Source organism: Alosa pseudoharengus, unplaced genomic scaffold, assembly GCF_046254945.1.
Source record: "Alosa pseudoharengus isolate Yale_2024_CS ecotype anadromous, Long Island Sound unplaced genomic scaffold, YU_APseudo_1.1 YU_APseudo_1.1_scf_2, whole genome shotgun sequence".
Taxonomy (NCBI): domain Eukaryota; kingdom Metazoa; phylum Chordata; class Actinopteri; order Clupeiformes; family Clupeidae; genus Alosa; species Alosa pseudoharengus.
Genome location: NW_027468663.1, coordinates 9,214,428 through 9,235,266, shown reverse-complemented (window position 1 = coordinate 9,235,266; position 20,839 = coordinate 9,214,428). Strand labels below are relative to the sequence as shown.

General features: G+C 38.9%; 1 protein-coding gene across 3 annotated transcripts; it reads right to left on the bottom strand.

Moving 5' to 3' along the window:
• Window positions 1–1,787: 1,787 nt before the first annotated feature.
• prkacbb (protein kinase, cAMP-dependent, catalytic, beta b) lies at window positions 1,788–20,493 on the bottom strand. Of its 3 annotated transcripts, none has more exons than XM_076293590.1 (10): window positions 20,255–20,493; window positions 12,501–12,562; window positions 12,138–12,266; window positions 11,722–11,820; window positions 11,537–11,619; window positions 10,422–10,548; window positions 9,530–9,625; window positions 9,296–9,418; window positions 8,856–9,020; window positions 1,788–4,201 (listed from the first exon to the last, which is right to left on the bottom strand). In XM_076293590.1, the coding sequence occupies exons 1-10, from the start codon at window positions 20,262–20,264 to the stop codon at window positions 4,076–4,078; spliced, it is 1,020 nt and encodes a 339-aa protein (XP_076149705.1). In that variant the 5' UTR covers window positions 20,265–20,493; the 3' UTR covers window positions 1,788–4,075. The 3 variants fall into 3 exon arrangements, with proteins under 3 accessions (XP_076149705.1, XP_076149706.1, XP_076149704.1); XM_076293591.1 differs by lacking the exon at window positions 20,255–20,493 and adding an exon at window positions 17,920–18,010; XM_076293589.1 differs by lacking the exon at window positions 20,255–20,493 and adding an exon at window positions 17,142–17,659.
• Between the last annotated feature and the right edge of the window lie 346 nt (window positions 20,494–20,839).

The following is a 20,839-nucleotide window of genomic DNA, read 5'->3' as shown; positions in this document are numbered from 1 at the left end:
TGGTCAGAAATCTGTCAGAAATCGGCTGATTCGACTTCAGTGGGAGGGAAAGTCTCATCGCCATCTAGTGGTTGCGTTCCTAGAGTTTAGCGGAGTGGATGGGATTTTTTTTTAGAAAAAATATCTCGGTGCACATTGGGATCTTAATTTAATGCCTTCCATATGTTAGGCACTGGGGTCACATCTATTGCTTCAAGTGGTCATACTTTATTTTTAGGATCAGTTGAATTGTTTTTAGTTTTTGTCGTAACATGGTGATAACAAACTACAGTTGCATGTGACGTCACAGGTTTGGGCGCTTCATCTCTAACTGATCAATACGGCAATTTGCTTAACTGGCTTACATATTTTTGTAATAACGGAAGGTGATGTAAACCGCGTGGTGATAACCTTTATGTCTGGATAACTGGTGTTGTGCTTCTACTCACATGAAGAGCTGGCAGTAAGTGTTAAGTGGCAATGCTAACCAGGCTAATAAACAAACCATGCTACCGTGAGTAACGTCGAAGGGTAAAGTCACGTGACTTTTTTGTTGTTCGTTTATGACAGCGGTTCCCAAACTTTTTTCCCCGCGGACCACCTTCTACATCCTGACTCGGCTCGCGTACCCCCACCATCCAACACATAAAAAAGTAACTCATTCTATTGACGCATTCCAGGCATCGTTATTTAATTAGCCACATGATAACAAAATCAAAATGTGCAACTGGTCTATGAGCTCTCACGTTACAAAAAACAGTGGAGAACCACATTAGAATGGTTAGGTAGCATCTCACTGCAGACCACGCACTGTGGCTTTGGGCAGTCTGTCTCCCAATCCATCATACTTTCGCTTTCTTCGCGCAGTCTTTTCTGTCTCGTTCTTTCTTTTATCCCCCTGCGCTCCATCTCCATCTCCACCTTCATTAGTCTGCCCCCCCCATCCCATTGTTACCTGTGTCCTGCTCTGTTTCTCTAGCTTCTCCTCTTCGATCAATTTCGATTTTTTTAAATAAGGCAAAATAGGGTCTGACATTTTCACAGTTAGAAGATTATTACTGTATAGACACTGAAAAATATTTTTGGTGGATAACATAGCTGATTTGGCTTCACAGTATTTTTTTTTAAAATAGGTCTATGGGACTTAACATTGGAGCTGCTCTTCGATAGGAACGCAACCATTTGGGGCGCTGGCTTTCACGCGCGGAAACTTGACTGAATGTGATGCATACTGGATGTTTGCACATTAATGCAAACATGCATTTGTGTTATTTCAGCATGCGGCATTACGTTCAACCTGCAGTTCACGTTGTATCAGGTTGGAAGCAGTTAGCACATGTTGTTGATCCTGAACACGCCTATGTTTCATCAGGCAACAACTCTGAAGATGCCTTTTGACTGAACAAGCACAACTGCCTGGCCACTTCATAAACAGAGAAATATAGGCTACATTTAAGAGACATTTTGATGTGACTGAATCATATATATTTTTTAAAGACTCTCACTGACCATGAGTTTGGATCACATTTAATCTTAATTTAGCCATGGAGTTAGCCCAGAAATCTAGACGCACCCTAGCCATGAAGTCCTTTCCCCAAAACTTTAGCAGTCACTTTCTCATTGACCTGTCAAAACATAAAAGTAGCCTAACTGAATTGGATGTTTTACAATTATCAACGGCCTGCAGACATAGGTGAATTTGAACTTTTCTGTTTGACAAATATTAGTGCTTTACACCTGAGAACGTAGTGATAATGATGGTTCTTCCCAAATATAAAGTAAATTCTCTTGAAAATCGATATCTAATGTGCATCAAAATCTGCCAAATGTGATCTTCAGCATTTATTAAAATCTCAATCAACAGCAGTAACTGTAGGTCTGTATTACATACAGCTAGCACACATCATGTCCTCTTCAGGTCAAAATTAAATATAAAAATTGTGACATTTTTAATACAAAGGTTCATCTTTTATTAAGGTGACTATATATGTATATTTATATATTTATATATATATATATATATAATATGTACTTACGTAAAATCTGCTACAGAAAAAGGTTTGGACATATAATTTCAACAATGGTGGACAGAAAATGCCCCAGTATTGGCCTAATGACACAATTGATGTGTAAATTAAATGAATGTGAGAAAACCTTCAAAACAAACAATAAAAACAGAAAAGGAATTGTCATCTTCAGTGAAAAGTTATAGGGGACTCTCCATTCAAATTGTCCAGTAGCCTCAATGTAGACGGACAAGTCCTTCGCAGTATGAATGCTAGTATATTTTATGATGGACATGAACACACATTTTTAAAAAAGAAGAAAACAAAGAAAACTGTCCAGTCTCACAGCAACAATAAAAAAAATCCAAAGTAAAGCAAGAACTATGCAATTTTAAAAATAAAATTTATTAGCATCTCTCTAATATGTGTATAAATAAAAACATATATAAGAAACAATGCATATATGCATTATGTTATGAGCTGAACAATAACTGGATTATATGTGATACAAAGGAGCAGAGGCTAACAAACCTCAGCTTGTTTTTCATCTTCATCACTTTCTTGTCATAAAAGTGTGTTTGTATGTGAGAATGTACCTTGAAAATCAAGCATTTAAAAACAATATGCATACCTAAGAGTTGTAACTCTACATTCGGTCAAAAGGATAAAACAAAGACAGACAGGTCAATTGCAACAATGGGGGAAAGCATGGAATCTTGGCAGCTTTACAATTTCTGTCATAGAACTTTGCAAAACAGCGTGAGCAAAACAGCTTGAAATGAAAAGGAAAATCTTGACCAGTCCTGCAAATAGCAATACTAGATCTGGCACCAGGGCTCAAATGGATCTCCAATAGTTTCATACCCTGGGTATAGTCTGGAGGCCTCAAAAACTTGATATAAAGGAGAGTGTGAACTTAAATTGACATTTGGGTTTTCTAAGGGCTACTTCCCATGGGTGTACTTTTTCTGACAAGTTCAGTTTTCAAATTAAAACATTAAACAGCCTAATGTAACAATGCATGTCAACATATTGAATGAGCCAAATTCACAAAATTCACACACCTGAATTTGTATTAGGTCACTGCTGCCGCCAAACACCATTGTGCTTTGAATAGAATTTGGCTGCTTGAATTGCCTGGGTACATTTCGGCTAAAGTGTTGCTCTTCCCATCTCCCTATTGCTGCTACTCTTTCACTGCAGTTAACAAGCTGAGATTGCTAGGGTGATGGGAGGCTTGAGGATGAACGCTCTCTGGGTTTGGTGGTAATGAGTTGCTAAGGCAAGTACAGAGGAAGCTCTAAGGCACTCCTCTTCTGCCATCCACTTAGCTCTCGTTTTGGTCATGCTTTTAACACTCGTGGTCTTTTTCTTTTATTTTAAAAACATACTATATTGAACAAACAGATATGCACAGAAAAAAAAAACAAATACTACTGAAGGCTGGCCAAAAGATTCATCAGTGGTCTAGTCTGAGGTATGAGTTTTTCTCTCTCTCTCAATAGTACTTAAAAAAAGAAAAAAAAAGAAAAGAAAAAGAACTGACGCGTAACAGACAAAACTGAAGAACTGGAGGCAACACCTTTCTTTCAAGTCACACAAAACAGTGTGATACTGCCAGGAACATTAGGCTAATAAGTTATACTGTGTTGACACATAGCGATGTTAAATTGGCCTTTGTCTTTTCAGGTTCTGCATTTTTCAAAAAAATCTTTCATTTATTTCTCTCTCCCATTTTTTTTTTCTCTGCAAAATACCACCATTTTAATAGGGAACACAACATCCAAGACAACAAAGACTGCTTCCAGGCTGATTAACCAGGGGGCAGGGCTTGGTAGGGTAAAGGGGGTCCAAATGAAAAAGTGATGTGTCTGCTTTACTGTGCCAGTGTATGACGTTTAAGTGCCTGCTGGGCACGAGAATCATGGTGACCTCCTGTTAGCCATGTGGAATGAAGGAACTACTCAAGAATTTTTTGATTGATGTTGTGGTCGTGGCTCCACCCCATGTCTTTAGAGTGCAAAGATCCCCTTTTTTTTCTTGTGTTGTTAATCTACATATTAGCCCTGATGTACCCATGTTCTCACTCACTAAAACTCTGCAAACTCTTTTGCACATTTCTCTGTTAGAGAGACGCGAATGTCCTCTTCCTCATAGTCATCAAAGTTGCTTGTGTCCCCGGGGCCTCTGCACTTTGGTATGAAGGGAGCCTCCACCTGCAAAGCCCAGAAAGACTAATTTAGTATTCAGCACAACATTCAAGTTTGTGCTACATGACATGGTTAAATCACACATGCACAGCATATTCCAGTACAGATTCAGAAACATAAAGACATTCATAGAGCACGCTAATTCAGTTCATTTGCAAATGGCCTGCCAAGAGTAGAAAAAAAGAAATGTAGGACTGTAGCATGTTACTAAACTTCCTGGATGAAAGGATAAAATACTCAGTCTGTTTGAAATGCCATTGAGGTGGTCAAGCATCAGGTATCAGCAAATCAAAAACAATTGCAACCATCCTCCTGAAAATTCATATATCATGGTCACAAATGGAACTGTGTGATTTGCTGACTGTAAAAAAACATCCTAAAGTATTCAACTGGGAAAGTTTTGTGGCGATATCTATAAGTTAAAATTCTTTCCCCATTCACCTGCCTATGCCTATGGAGGCCTATGATATTATACTAACTGGCAGGTTTAAAATACAAAATCACGCATGGGAAACAACAAACTCTTAATCAGCAAGTAATTCATTCATAATTACTGAGGGTGCCCTAAGAGCCCACACACTCAGAGCTCTGTGCAATACATGCCAGTACATCCGGAAATGTAAACCCATCGCAAATGGAAAATTTTATTGACTTCATACTGAGCAATGGACAGCTACTTCCACATCCACAACCCTGAAAACGTATATTAGGTCAGTGGCTCCTTCTGAAATCACACATTTTTTCTACAACCCCAAAACAGAAAAAGTTGGTACGTTGTGTAAAATGTGAATAAAAACAGAATGTAATAATCTGCAAATCTCTTAAACTCATATTTACTTGCAAAAAGGACACAGACAGCATATCAAATGTTGAAAATTACAAATTTGACTATTTTGTATATATATATATGTTATTTATGAATTTGATACCAGCAACATGTTTCAAAAAAAGTTAGGACGGGGATAACAAAATGCTGGAAAAGGTGTGTAATGATAAAGAAAACAAAAGAAGGAATATTTCACAAGTAATTAGGGTAACTGGCAACATGATTGGGTATGAAAAAGAACATCCCAAAGAAGCAGGGTCTCTTAGAAGTAAAGATGTAGGGGTATTCATCACTCTGTGTAAACCTGTGTACACAAATGATGAAACAATGTCATTTTAATGCTTCTTAAGATGAAATTGATGGAATTTGGGGGGGTTCATCATCTTCAGGACGTAATATTATTAAAACATTCAGAGAATCCAGAGAAATCTTTGCAAACTGTTTCCACACCTGTCATTGTATGGGCTCAGGACAACCTCTGATAACCACTGTCTATGTGCACAGTTTGATACTCAATTCAAAAACTACAGCCAAAATTTTAACAACCAAAATTGTATTGAGACACGATACAGAAAATACCACTGTCTTATCTGGGCCTGAGCTTGTTTAAAATGGACTGAGGTAACATGGAAAAAGGTCCTGTGGGTAGACCAATCAAGAATTGCCATTATTTTTGGAAATCATGGACTCATCTGGGCTAAAGAGGAGAGTGCCTATCCATGTATCCAACCTATCCAACTTGTTTTAGTGCTCAGTTCGAAACCCAACATCTATGATGGTGTGAAGGAGCATTAGTGCCTACAGCATGGGCATCTTGCACATTTGGCAAAGCACAATCAATTCTGAAAGATTTATACAGCTTTTGAGCAACATATACTGCCATCCAGGCAATATCTTTCCAGAGAAGACCTTAAATATTTCAGGAAAACAATGACAAAATGAATTCTGCATATATTTAAATCGTATTTATCCATAGAGGAAGAGTCCATGTGCTAAAATGGCCTGTCTGCAGTCCAGATTTGTCAAATTAGGTGCATAATGGAATGAAAAACATGACTAAGAATACCCCATACTGTTGAGCAACTAACATTGTGTATTGGGGAGTAATGGGACAACATTTAATTCTCAAAACTCTAGCAAATAGTCTCCTCAGTTCCTAAACATTTACAGAATTTTGTTAAATGAAGAGGTGAAGCAGTACAGTGGTAAACCTGAATATTTTCTGATACTTACTGCTCTATAATAGTAACAGAATATCTTTTATATATTAGAAATTATAAATATTTTCACTATTTTCTAATCAAAACAACTAATCAATTAATCAAGAAAATAAACACCTGACTAACCGATTATGAAAATAATCATTGATTGCAGCCATACTTAGGGTACGTTTTTGCCGTGTGTATTATTAAGGGGCTCTATTTAAAAGGCTTAGTATTATTTTCTTTGTTCCGGGGAAAAAGCATAGGACGGGATATTAGTGTGCCCTTCCTTGTTCCATCCCCTTGTATGTATTTATTGAATTGCAAAGGCCGTCAAATAAACATTTTAAAAACCCTTAAATGAATCAAACCAACTCCGCAATAACAATTCAACTCAGATAACTGTCTATTCACCTCACCCCTTGTCAAAACGTTCACTTGCCCAACAGTGACAAAATGGACAAGCAGTGGACAAGCAGAAGCAATGTACAAGCACACATTAACACATATGTGCATCTATGCCGACAAAGAACATGCAACCAGCTTAAAAGTTACATTTAAAAAAAATAAAAAAACGGGCTGGGCAAATGTGGCCAAAAGATTAAATCTTATCTTAGTTCATGTAGTCTACATGAACTGAAAGCAAACCATGTTTCAAGCTTATTAAAACTATACATGACATAGCTTATTTAAACTATACATGACTTCCTTGTAACTTGGACAGACCACATGTGCAATATCAACAAACATCACTAGCAGTGCTGTTATTCTAAAGACTATTGTAAAGAACTTAATAGTCAATGCAAAAAGTCATGCAAACTCAACGGAGTGGCTAATAGCTTTGTTTTAATACAGGTGTTCGCTCTAACATGTCCAATGAATGTACAAAGACAGACCAGAATTTTCTGCGGATGTATACAACAAGAAGAACTTTTGTTTACAGTCTCGCAATTCCAGACCAACTTCTAATCAAGTATGAGCGACAGCAGAGGAAGCGCTAATTGATTTAGCAATTTAGGCATTTTACACATGGTTCAAAAACAAAAACAGAATCAGAGACCATTCTCAGAAAGGCAATCTGCAGCTGTTAATCAGCAGCACATAATATTCAAACGCCTTTAAGAGAAAGCTATAACACAGTGCCCTCAAGCACCCTCAGCAGAGATGGCAACAGGAGAGTGTCAGTGGGTGAGCTTGATCTGTGTCTGAAGTCTGGCACAAAAGGATAACGCCTCTACCACAATCGTGCAATAGGCCCCTGCTTTCAGCATTTGGACTTTAACTGTGCTAAATGTGTGACTCCATCTATCGGCTCACTAAGGCTATTTGCAAAGGATATAGAACAGAGTGTTTCTTTTAAGGACATCTGAAGACTTACTGAGGAAGCCGTTTTGTCTGCTTGTTATCCAAACATTTACATATTCAGGCAGAAAACAGTATGTATGTCTCAAGTCTTGTCAGTTTATCTGTTAGTCAGCTGGGTGGGGTAAGCTAGATGAGTGGAAGAAAAACAGACCTCCTCTATCAGTGTTACAAACATGCCCTTGTTACAGAACAATCAGACCAGAGTACAAAAAAAAGAGATTAAAAGTTTACCCACATTTTTTGGATGAGGAACAAAGGCAAACAAAAACACTCTCACACACACAAATACGGTGGCCGAGAAATGCAAAACAAATTTACATTTGCGAGTGCAAATTTACAAAGTGCAAAACAAATTTACATTTGTTTGTGCAAATTTACCAAGTGCAAACAAATGTACATTTGTGGGTGCATATTTACAATATCCAAGCACAAAATTACATGTAATAAAACAAAATTACAATCTAAAACAAATTTACAACCCTGTGAACACGTCTACCACGGGCTAACACATTTACAAGTTTCGATACAAATTTCCAAATAGCAGAATCTGACGGAAAGGGTAGGTACAATACACAGGAAGTAGCCTACTTATTGCATGTTTCGCGTGTTTCCAAAGGGTGTTCCTTAATGATGACGTAAGGGGATTCATTTGGTTGGTCAGTGTCAAAAGGTGCGTGTGCAGTTCAGCAGAAAGCCATTGATTGGTGTGTGTGTGGATTCCCAAAAACTGTTTCACGATCAGCTGGTACTTTTGCTTAAGAACTTGCCACATTGTCCTGTACACGAACAGTTGCCCTGGCCCACAAAGTTCAAGTCTGATGGCATTTCGTATAGCGTTCCTTGGGGAGTCGCCTAGCTAGCCTCCAATGTCCTTGATTGAAATAATAAATACAGTTATTAATTAAGTATTCTCCTTCCTGTTTGAGACAAGGTCGAGTATTTCTTGTGTATTGTACCTACCCTTTCCGTCAGATTCTGCTGTTTGTAAATTTGTATCAAAACTTGTAAAAGTGTTAGCCAGTGGTAAAACTGTTCACAGGGTTGTTTTAGATTGAAATTTTGTTTTATGACATGTAATTTTGTGCTCGGATATTGTAAATATGCAACCGCAAATGTAAATTTTTTTTGCACTTTGTACATTTGCACCCACAAATGTAAATTTGTTTTGCAAATCTCGGCCAACGTACATATTCTTTCATTTGATCAACTTCCCTACTATCTTAATGCAGCAAGCAATGCATTCAGTTTCATTGCCAACACACTGTACCTTTCTCTCATAGATGGCGATCCAATCTGTTGTGGCAAACCACTTGTGGTTCTTAATGTCATTCACTCCATTCTTCAGGTTACCGAAACGCTTGGTCAGGTCTACCTGCAGCAGATTCCTCAGCAGGTCTTTCAAATCTGAACTAAAATGGGATGGGAATCGTACCTGCAAGAGGAAAATGTGTGGGATTTACTGATAACATCTGGTACTTCTCTGCAAAAATCATTACATAACACCCAATTAAATATATTAACAGACACCGATGGCTGCAGTTGCATGGATCAGATTATAAAATACAGGGCAAATGATGCAGTTACTGTGGGGTTTTTTTTTAAGTGATATTTGACAATGATCCAGAGGTAGTAAAGACTCCCCTTTCATACTCCTGAAGACATGCATCTGTGTTTTAAGCTATGTGTGTTTTTTATGAACATCCATACCTTTCCAGACACAATTTTCTCATAGATCTGGATGGGCTGGTCGGCGAAGAACGGGGGATAGCCAGCTGCCATTTCATAAATAAGCACTCCCAGCGCCCACCAGTCCACAGCTTTGTTGTAGCCCTGCAAGAGCCATCCACAACAGTGACACAGCACGTCAGTATGGATGGAAAATAGCAGAAGCCAGACCGCAATTGTATAAGGAAGTATGGCATGGGCGCAAGACAGTGTGACCTTGCTGAGGATGATCTCTGGTGCCAGGTACTCTGGGGTTCCACACAATGTCCAAGTTCTGCCCTTCACTCTTTTGGCAAAGCCAAAGTCTGTGACCTGTGAAGCACAAACAGTAACAACTCTTACTGGCAGTCCAAAACTATTTACAATGACGTCTACATTTTTTCACAGAAATGTGTGAACATTAATAATGCCTTCAAAAATCTAGGATATTTGATAAGCCAATGTTATTTACAGACGTCTAAAGTCCTGCAATCACCTGTATACACATATATACGGTATAATGTATTGCAGGAGTTGGGCAGTGGAACTGAAAGGTGGTTTTAGACCATTAGTATGGTGTAGGGCCAATAGATAATGTCAATTTGTCTTGGAAAAGACAGATACGAGTCCAGCACAGTGGCCAGAGGGATTTTGAGCCATTCCAAAACACTGGCCAAGTCCCGACCATGAATATTGACCCAGTGGAGCTCCCAACAAACAGTTTTGGTGGAAACAGCCAAAGTGCACATTTAATTCTGCAGTAAGATTGGCAGTGGTGTTTTTTAAAAATATATATATATATATATATATATATATATATATATATATATATATAATCTGGGTTAGTATCCAACTTTCCAACAGCCACCTCTTGCAAGTTGTACCTGGCTTGCGGTTCTGGCTGACTGTGATCCATTTCATATCTTATGATACCCATCCCTACAGCTGTGCTATTGCTTTGCCACTGCAACCTCCACACTCTGCTCTTGGTGAGGGAAATCAGTGAAGATTGGCCACCCGGCTGCGCTATATTGACCAGTGTTTCCGTGTTCAACCCCCATACCTTTAAACAGAGGCTGGGAGTATACAACAGGTTACTGGCATCAGTGAGGGGCGGCTCTAGACCTACCTGGATGTAACCATGCTGGTCGATGAGCAGGTTCTCCGGCTTCAGGTCTCTGTAGATGAGGTCTAGCGAGTGGAGGTACTCAAAGGTCAGGACTATTTGAGCTGCATAAAATCGTGCGTGTGGTTCACTGCAAAATACGAACAGGGGCAAAAAAACATATTCTGACACAGTACTTTGATCAATCACAACAAATGACAATGGGCCCTCCAGCAAGAACAACTTATAGGACAAATATATTTCAAAATGCTATTATAAGCAAGACCAGCTAATCAGGCACATGCTGGTCAGAGACCCTTCAGTCTTCCCTCCCCTGCTAAACAAATCATCTGTGTCACCATGCGTGACTTGACAACCAAAAGCCCCCATATGTGCTGCTGGTGTTCTCTTTTTTGGCCAAGGGTCACAGAGTAATAGCACTGAAAAGTAACACCCACCATGCTGCCCATGAGGCGTAGGCCACAAGTGCCCATGTGAATATGGACTTTTGATGCGTACATGTACATTCAATGCTTAAGTGTAAAGACAGACCAGGGTAGCATTCTTAGTGGAACATCTGATAACGTAGCTTCATTTTTAATGAAACTGTCTTGTGCATTTCCCTCTAACTGTTACTTGTGCCTGTAGGTCATATGTTGCTTTTTCTTTTCCTTGTTTACATCCTACTCTACCTCAAATTACTCCTTAATTTCTGTGACAATAGCAAACAATGTACTGGTAATTTTCAAATTCTCAGACAAGTCACACTTTCAAAAAGGAATAAATGCTTTGTTTTTTTTTTTTCTCAAAGCAGACACCCCCCGCTCTTAGAAAATACTTCCAATGTCCCTGACCCTCCTGCAATTTAACAAACCCTCCTTTTAACTCTCGAAAGTAACTGTATGATTCCTATAGTCAAAGGTAGAATATGACCTACTCTAGTCCACAATTTCCATGAACTTACATTCGTATAGAGATAGTTAATTTCATTTACCAGAACCCAAAGTTGTGCCCTATAGTAAAATGAAATACATCAAACTGAAGGAAGCATCAGGGCATTAATGTGCAGCATCAGGGCATTATTGTACATCACAGCTAGACATGGTGGATTAAAAAAAAAAAAAAACATAAGCACTCACCTGAACCTCCCAATTCTTCGAAGGTGTGAAAACATCTCTCCTCCTGGTACATATTCCATCACCATATACAAGTTGGAGTTGTCCTGTGAACATTTCAACAGTTAGATCATGGTAAAAAAAAAAAAAAAAGATCTGAGCACAGTATACAAAATAGTGAAACATCCAAAGGGGAAACAAATACATACTTTGAAAGCAAACTCCAATCTGACAAGAAAGGGGAAGGAGACAGCTTGCAATATTCTCTTTTCGTTGAGTGTGTGTTCGATTTGTTTGAGTTTCACCACCTGAACACACAAGAAAACACAAGCGTCTGTAAGTAAGGTGTGGGGTTCCATTATGATCATACAAATATTCAGAAAGTAGTCTGAAAGACATTTCCTGCCACCCCCTCCAACATTCAAATCCACTTCCTCCTTACACAAACAATCTACAAAGTGCCTCTGGAGGTGCACTTCCACACATCCCATAATCTATCCAGTCTTACCAAAACAATGGCACCACGATCACACAAATATCCTCAGGCGGATGGGATTTCTGATTCATTATATTTAAATATTGCACATGAAAGGTGATGAAAGACGAGGCCACTTGAAACACCAACCTTCTGCTTGTCCAGGATTTTCATAGCGTAGAACTGCTCTGATCCTTTGAGTTTTACCAACATGACTCTGCCAAAGGAGCCCGTGCCCAACGTTTTCAGTTTGTCAAAGTCATCTAAGCCAGTCGTACACTGCGGAAGAGAGAGGCCCAGCGAATGGATGCTTAGCTTCAACACTCGATTACATGAATACACTGCTCTGTCTTTAGCCATTAATGCTAAATCTTGAATTTAATATGAAGAGGAATGTATATAATGTATTATTCCTTCATCTATTGGTCACTGCAGAACAAAAAAGCTTCAGTAGGCCAAACACACTTGACAGGCAAGTAAGTATTAGGCCAACTTTTAGAAACCGCTCCTTACCTGTGGCGGACATTCCCATTTTCTCAGGAAATCTTCTTTGGCTTTGGCTAGAAACTCTTTCACTGTTGGATAAGACAGAGGGGAAAGTGCATGCATTAGTTAGACAACAGAACTAATTCAACAGTGGTTGCCTGAATGCTTTACAGCCTACTTGTTGGTACACTCTAAATTCAAGGGATGGGGAGAGGCAACAAACGTATGCAATCCTTTAATGTATCTGGGATTCAAGTGTAGGGAAATATTTTTCAGACCAACGCCAAACTAGTGGATTGAAGGGCCACTGTGGCCTACTATCACACTGTGAAATTCCCATTTACATTAAATATGTCTAAACTACATACCTAGTAAACTGAAAAAGCCAAGATTCTAAGTTCTTAGCATTAACAAACACAAACAAAAGGCAAGCAATGTCACAAGTGATGCCAAAAGTTGGACTCAGTAGGGTTCAGTAGCCATGGTTGGCCAAGGGGAGAGACTGATTACAGGGGATGGGAGGGAAATGGGAGTTTTCAGACCATGCAGCTGTTGGACAACCCTTCCCATTACTGTTACTGGGAAACTACAACAATCATAATAAACTAGGAGACTCACATTAGGACCCAAACAGGCAAAACAAAACAAAAGAAAACAAACAAACTAAAAGATCACATAACATGAGGGGGACACACCAGACAATAGACAACCAGAATGACAGAAAAGATGTAAAGCAACACTCTAGAGGTAGACAGTCAGAATAAACAGGACACGATCCCGTTCAGTGATTGACTTGAGAATCATTCAAAGGGGCCGGGATGGCTCAGGTTGTTGAGCATTTTCTGTCATTCTGGCCACCCGGTGAGAGAATGGGCATACCAAAAGTCTCTATAGATCACCAAGGAATTGCAGGAACATTCACCCACACGCATGGGATGATGAGAGACAGAGAGAAGAGACAGGAGAAACAGAAGAGAAAGAGAGCAAGGTTTATGTATGTAACAGGCACAGCAGATAAACAACACATGGACCACATGTGACAAGTATAATCATTTATGACATTTTAGACACAGAGAAGTAAAATAAGAGAGAATTAGAAACAGAAAATAGTGGATATCAAAGCTTGTTGGTGCTTTAGAAATTGGACATTTTCTTTTATCCAGCAAACTTTTGACTGTCAAAACCGTTTTTAGACTGACTAAACAAAGAGTCAAGAAATTCTCTGATGTGTTTGCATTATCCAGCAGCAGAGAAAAAGAGGTTCATTTCTATCTATTTGGGGGAGTGTGTACTATTATAATTTTCTGCTTAATTGTTTACTTTTGTTAACTTTTATTGTTCCCCTTTTGAAACAGCTGGGGAGTGGCTAAACGTTAGTGTTACTGGAAGACATCTGGCTGAGGGAATCCTGCCTCTGGCTACATCCATTTAAGGCAAGCCACTTCACTTCAGCACAAGCGTGGCCTGGGAACGGGCTTTCCTGGGGCATCTGGGATACGAGAAAGTTAGCAGGGGATTCTTTCAGCTGGAGGGGGAGCACAAATGAAATGGTGAGGCTGATGGAGAATGTCTTAACAGGGACTGAACACCATTATCGTTCTATGACCCTTTTAGATTGCACATATACACAAACAAACCAAGATAAAAAAGAAAAACACTGAAACACAATGTAGTCAAAGTAGAAAAAACATAAAAGCTACTCATGAAACAATCCTGAAAGCGAACATAGACTATTTACTGCAGACCGGTCAGTCTTCAAAAAGCAAATAAGTTAAGTGATCCTCAACAAAACACCACTGTAGCACCCAATGACATACTGTTCAAATGTCTGGAAGAAAAACATGTCATCAAGCAATGATTGTCTCAGCTGTACACATGCAAAGGGCTCTAAAAGCCTACATCTAGCTTTCTACCGAGAGCAATAACACAAAGATTACATCTACAACAACTACCTGCAGAAAGCAACAAGACCGATACCAAGTGTTTGTCAGTTCACTTCGAAAAAGTAAATTAGACAGAGACTAAGATTTCCATAGCATACTTTAAATATCACTTGCTTAATTTAGTGATAAGATTCACTAAATCCACATACCATTTAATGAGAAAATAAACAGAGTGCTGATTCCTTACTACTTTGACACGACAGATTAACATGGTTGGACCTGGTAGCTTTGATGTGGGTCAGTGTTATAATTCAGGTCCTGTCTAAATCCGGTCCTGTCTCGCCCTTTGCCATCTTGCCTCCCTCATCCTAACCTGTCAGACAAATACAGCCCAGTGCCTTCCACCTCTTGAGACTATGACCACCAAGTGTAGAAGAGATAATCATATATGGATCTAAGGCTATTACAACACACAGTGGGATATTATGCATATTTATAGATTTATACAGTGAAATGGCACCTGTTGTGGCTTCATGTTTGCCTGTTTTAAAATTAGAACAATCAAAATGTAAAAGAATACAATTAGGCCTGGTTTCTGTGCAGGGCTAATGCAATGTCAATGCTTAAGAAGAAAATATGAGAATGTGTGTATTTTGGTACTAGTGACTACCTTTCCTGAAAAAAAGAACAGAGCTGTTTATAGTTTATGGAGAATGAATCTGCTTCTACAGCACAGTGTGCTATCAGCAAGCATCAAAGTGTCACACTGCAAACTAATACAAGCCTGGGGCTGATTGCGTCAAGCCTTTCAAAGCTCGTAATTACACTTATCCTCTGACGAAGGTCTGATGACAAGCTGTTCCAGTCAATGACAAACATGCTCTTCATATGTGTGTGTGTGTGTGTGTGTGTGTGTGTGTGTGTGTGTATATATGTGTATGTGTTAGCCAGGAACCTTCACAACACTGAGAGATTAAGGGGCAAGAGGATGGGGCATCAAAAAAGAGGGCACTCTAAACAAACAGAATGAAAATGAATGGTTTTGAGGGTGCTTTTATGAATGGGAGCTGAAATTAGCCATTTTTTCACCATATTCGGTCAGTGCCTAGTGTTGGTACAGTAAGACACTGAGGAGAGAGAGCTAGAAATAGTAGATAGTCAAAGACTAAACATACCCTCTTCATCACAGCAGAAAATTGTCAATATGTATGCCAACCAAATTTCTAAATTCCACCATGACTTTCAGCAGCAAAATATGATTTTCTGCAAGTAAATATTAGTACTACTGCATTGACAACCAAATAGCGTACCAGTATTAACAATCTCAGCACTATTAATATAATATGAAATTGTACTTATTAACATGTGACAACGTGGTTGTTTCAACACCTAAAACATCAATTAACTAGTTATTTAAATAGGCATGTACGTTTCTTTGCATATGTGTGTCCATCTATCTAGCTAAAGTAACGTTAACGGATATCATTTTAGATGTCAATTCCCGTCTGTCAGTTTCAAATGCACACTAACACTGTCATGACCGCTTCTTCGCCTGTGAAACAAAATGTTCTAAGTTGAGACATCTGTCAATCAACAAATTAATTGTCGTCGTATAAGAGCTTAATTTCAAACTTGTATGACAAATAGTATGCAGAGCCCCAAATTAATTAACATTCGCTATACACCAACAACGTTAGCTTGCTAATCAACAATTGATGGCGATGCCTCTTGCAACCTGCCGACGTACAACATGCTTAACAACATAACAGTTGCTATACTACTCTTGCTCCTCTGTGTTGTTCAGAGTAAAGGTTGTCAAATGACACGCAGTTTGATAGCAATAAGTTTGGATAGAGGTCTGGGCCTGCAATTGGAGACTGGAATTCTCAACGTTAGCATCGTGATGCTCTATAACAGAAGTCAAAACAACTAGGCCCTTTGGATCACCGTCAATAAACTGATTCTGTTTGGCTAAGCAATTAAAATTAAAGGACACAAATGCATGGACGTCACACTCCTTTTCAATGTCAAAGCTCAATAATCTGGCGGTTGTTTTGCAGTTGCTATCTTCATTAATGTACTTGCCATGGCGGCCTGCCCCCTGCCTCTACACTACTAGCTAGTTATCTTGCTATGCTACCATCAACTCAATCAGTTAAACTGGAGAGTAATCCTTTAGACAATCTTACATGCAAGTCATTATTCTAACACAACGACTAGAATGTAAAAACCTAAGACTGTGGATACATTAATCTAAAACAGCAATCAAGGCTGATAACTGAATGCATAACTCAAAACAGGATAGACTTAGTAATTGGCCTTTAGTAAGCAAGTTAGCATGGCTAACGGGGACAAATACAACCGTGTATCCAGCTTTAAGCTTACATAACATTTGTGTTTCGCCACATGTTGATTTAACAACACTCACTGTGAACTATTAACTAGTCTGCATATTTACAGTTTATAGCTGAGGTTCGTGACAATCCAGCAGTAGCGAACAATACAATGTCAGGCCTATCTCATATCGTTAGTATTGTGTGATGGCAACTATCCTAGCCTGCTAGCATTCTGTACCTTTTCCGAGGAACGACTTCTAACTAGCTGTTACTTGCTACCATTTGCACGTTAGCATTCGGTGTAACAATGTAGCAATAGCATACTTGGGGCCGACACAATATTAACACACTCAAAAATGAATGGAGGTGTGCTTGTGCTGTTGACCCCCGTGCAATACTGGTCATTGTTTATCTGGCTAATAATGACACCATAAACCAGCTCCACTCACCGCTCTCCAGCTCGTTGCCTTTCTTGGCGGTTGCAGCGTTCCCCATCGTGAGGAAGACACGGCTGTTGATTTGAGTGCTGGAGATGGCGATAGGGCTGGAAGAACGGTGCTCCCCACGCTAACCTAGCAATAACTTTCTTTCTAAACCACGTTGATTATAATGAATGTTTACATCAACGTCCGTAATCGAAAGGGGAGACTCTAATGAGTATTTACGTTCCCTTGACGGTGTTCTCCCCCTCTCCGCCAGTGATGAAAATCTCTTGTCTCCGCTACAAATTGGTAGCGGAGTCTCGTCTCACAGTCGATCCCTTCGGCTTCCAATGATAATTCCAGACTGAGATTACTGGCACAGAGACTCTCTACTCGACTAGCTTCCGACCGACCACAGGCGACCTGTGATAGCAATAGCAGCGACACATCAACAAGGTTGGCAACTACAATAACGTTCTAAATGCATATCTACACTGCCATACGACTGAAAATACTGTATACATTAACGTTAAAGCAACATACTTATGCTCAACTAAAACGAACAAGTGGGGTGAGGAGCTCAGTCATTTTAAAATAAACTGTTTTATACATCATTTTCTAAACAGAAAATACCAAAGTCGGCATAGTCACCTCACCACAACCACTTAAGAGAGCATAGTTAAGAGATAGTTGACACTGGATGGTTATTATTCAACCAGATTATATTCACTGTCTGGTAAACTGATTTGTTTTGTTATGTCTCTCCTACTTCCTTTAAGACAATTAATAGTATGTAACATTATACCTGTTGCTGACTCACAGGCGTCACTTTCATCTCCAAAAATATTTTTGAGAGTAAACAAAGTGTGGCATCACATGTGGAGTGGCCAGTATCCACCACCATTTTCTTCACAGTGTCTAATATGAAATTAGCAAATCCTTACATGTCTGTAATGTACATCATCTTGGATTCAACATTTACCACAGAGTACAAACCGGAAATGACAATAGGTCAACAGAATGACGGACGGATCAACAACGGCCTCTACTGGCATGCAATCATAACACCAAACCTTGAAACTTGACTGAATAAAAAGATCCACGATACGAACAGCAATGGGAACACAAGGACAAATTACTCTTACCGCCTTCACGTAGACATCAAAAAGTATAGAATAGTCATTGTAATTTGTTGTCCACATATTTTGTTGTCCACATATCTAGGCCTGATCTAAAGAGTAACTTCAAATAGCTCTTTCTCCAATATTGTTGCTACATGCAATAATAATAAAAAAAACTATAGCACAACATTTCCAGACAAAACCATGACTTAAACCTCACAGGTTGAAATAATCGTAGAAGTCTAGCTTCTGGTGGGTTGCTGTGGCGCAACAGGCTACAGCGTCCGTACCATGTACGGGTCCAAGTGCCCACGGGGACCGCAGGTTCGAATTCGACCTGCGGTCATGTCCCGATCCCACCCCATCTCTATCTCCTCCACTCACTTCCTGTCTATCTTCACTGTCCTGTCGAAATAAAGGCAAAAAGCCCCCAAAAAATAACGGTTTATGGTTAATGGAATATAGTCTGTCAGCCAAATGCCATAATTTAGGTGAACCTGGTTTCGTGGGTTAAATTTTTTTATTTTTTTTCCTGCTGTTTCTTGTTGCCAAGGGGTAACCCTTGAGCAATTCTCGATATTAAGCCTTTCTTGTTCAATGTGTTGAATATAAGGCGAGGCACAGCAGGTGAATAGGGTAAAAAAATTGACTAGCAGATATCACTATGAAACTTCCCAAGTTGATTACTTACATTAATATGAAAAAAAAATGTATTGCAAGTTGTCTGACATTTAATGTTTAAACATGCAAATTAGGCATGATCTAATAAAATATGTGCTGATTTGCACTTTAAAAAACGTTAAAAAAAAAAAAAAAAAAAAAAAGCTAAATCTGAGCATTGGATAAAGCCAGGTTCAAAATTACTTTTTCATTGTGTTTACATATTAGATGAAAAGTCTTTGACACAGGGAATTATGGATATCTCTTTTAGTTGTTCAGTACTGCCAATAGCCTTAAACATATTGGCCATGTTCTTAGGAATAAAATGTCATAAATCAGGCTAGGAATAATATATCAACAAACCCCTCTGTAAAAGCCATCTAAATATGGTTAGGTATTAAGACTGGAAAGTTTGGTGTACAGTATGTAAGTGCTTCTGAAGTGCAGATTTCATTCTCAGAGTGGGAGAGGAAACTCATCCAGGTGCTAGCATCTCTCACTAGCACGTCTCTGTTGGGAGGGAGGTTTACTTACTGCACAGCTGTTAGCCTGCACTGCCCTCTTTTAGCTGATGTACTACTGTTCTAGTTTGCATAAAATATAAATGTATTTGTTATTCTTTATCACAGTAGCTAGTAGTCTAGAAGCTATGAGCATAACCTCCTCATTCAAAAAGGGAATATTCATTGTTAAGCATTGATCCATATACATGCATTAAAATACTAAGGCCTAAATAATACACACAGGTCAGTCTGACTAATTAAAAACATTTTTTTTTAATCCAGTCTTGATTTTTGATTCCACTCGACTGAAATATTTAAATTCCCATTCCTAGTTGACATAGTATATACTTGGATATTAAAGTGAGAGTTTTGTACAGAGTTCACAGTCTTAAGGTAACGTTAACGTTACTGTGGGATGTTCAAGAACAAATGAGCCAGAACTGATCAAAACTAATAGTAGAAGAAACGGTAACATAGAGCTAACGTTACCATCATCCACATTAGCTTACCAGTCACTAATGATTCAACAGATTATCACAAAATAAGAAAGGCATAACTACACTTAAATCCTGACAACTGCTGTTGGTAGCAGCTACTATTTTTGAAGGCGAAATTTAGCCAACATTATCGTTAGCTAATGTAAGCTCATTAACGGTTCTTTCGGTTTGTGTTAGCTAATTAGCATAATGTCTACTATAAATGTCTTGAATAATCTTTGCCTGACAAAAAAGTGGAATCATGAACTCACATGAATAAATCACCAGATTATAAACAATTGTTGATGACAGTAAACAAAACTCAATACATGTCAGTAAAGAATGTTAGGAAAATGTTAAATGTTTCTTTCATAACTCACCGTCTGCCATTATTCACCAATGCTATGCGACTTCTCCATTCATTAATGGCACCAGTCCCCAACGTTCTACAGTTTGAGCGTGGTCAGAGCCAGATGAAATCTAACGATTCTAATTTAAGGTGCTATGATCTTGCTCCGCTTTAAAATATAAAGGCCTAGCCTAAATGGAAACCCTCACAACTGTGAACTACTCTTTGTATGCTATGTAAACCTCTGTCTATCGTCAGTTTACACGTGGAACATGTTGGTCAAAGATGAATGTTTGATTGTTGATTCAACCATTGTGTCAGTGTTACAGGAGAATCTTGCTTTTCTACATTCCTTAGGCCTAACATTACAGAACACATTAAGTAATTTTGCTTCACTATATCTAAGCATACCTTAAGATGTCATGTGAATGATATCAGCAATAAAAACGGGCTTTTATAAGTTATACATTTTATTATTATTCATTAAAATATAAATTATATAGCCTATATGTAGCCTATTCACCAAGCTGAACACCAAATTTCACTATACATACAGTCGGATGCTAGTCATAGTTGGGGGCGTGGCCTGGCGTGGCAAGGGTGGAGTCGGCGTGGG

Excerpts from the sequence above, each read along its gene's own strand:
- prkacbb (XM_076293589.1), bottom strand. The coding sequence starts at position 17,187 with ATGGGGAACGCTGCAACCGCCAAGAAAGGCAACGAGCTGGAGAGCG. Across the intron at positions 11,620-11,721 it reads GATTGGAGTTTGCTTTCAAA|GACAACTCCAACTTGTATAT; the intron begins GTATGTATTTGT and ends AAATGTTCACAG. Across the intron at positions 9,626-10,421 it reads ACCAGCATGGTTACATCCAG|GTCACAGACTTTGGCTTTGC; the intron begins GTAGGTCTAGAG and ends TGTGCTTCACAG.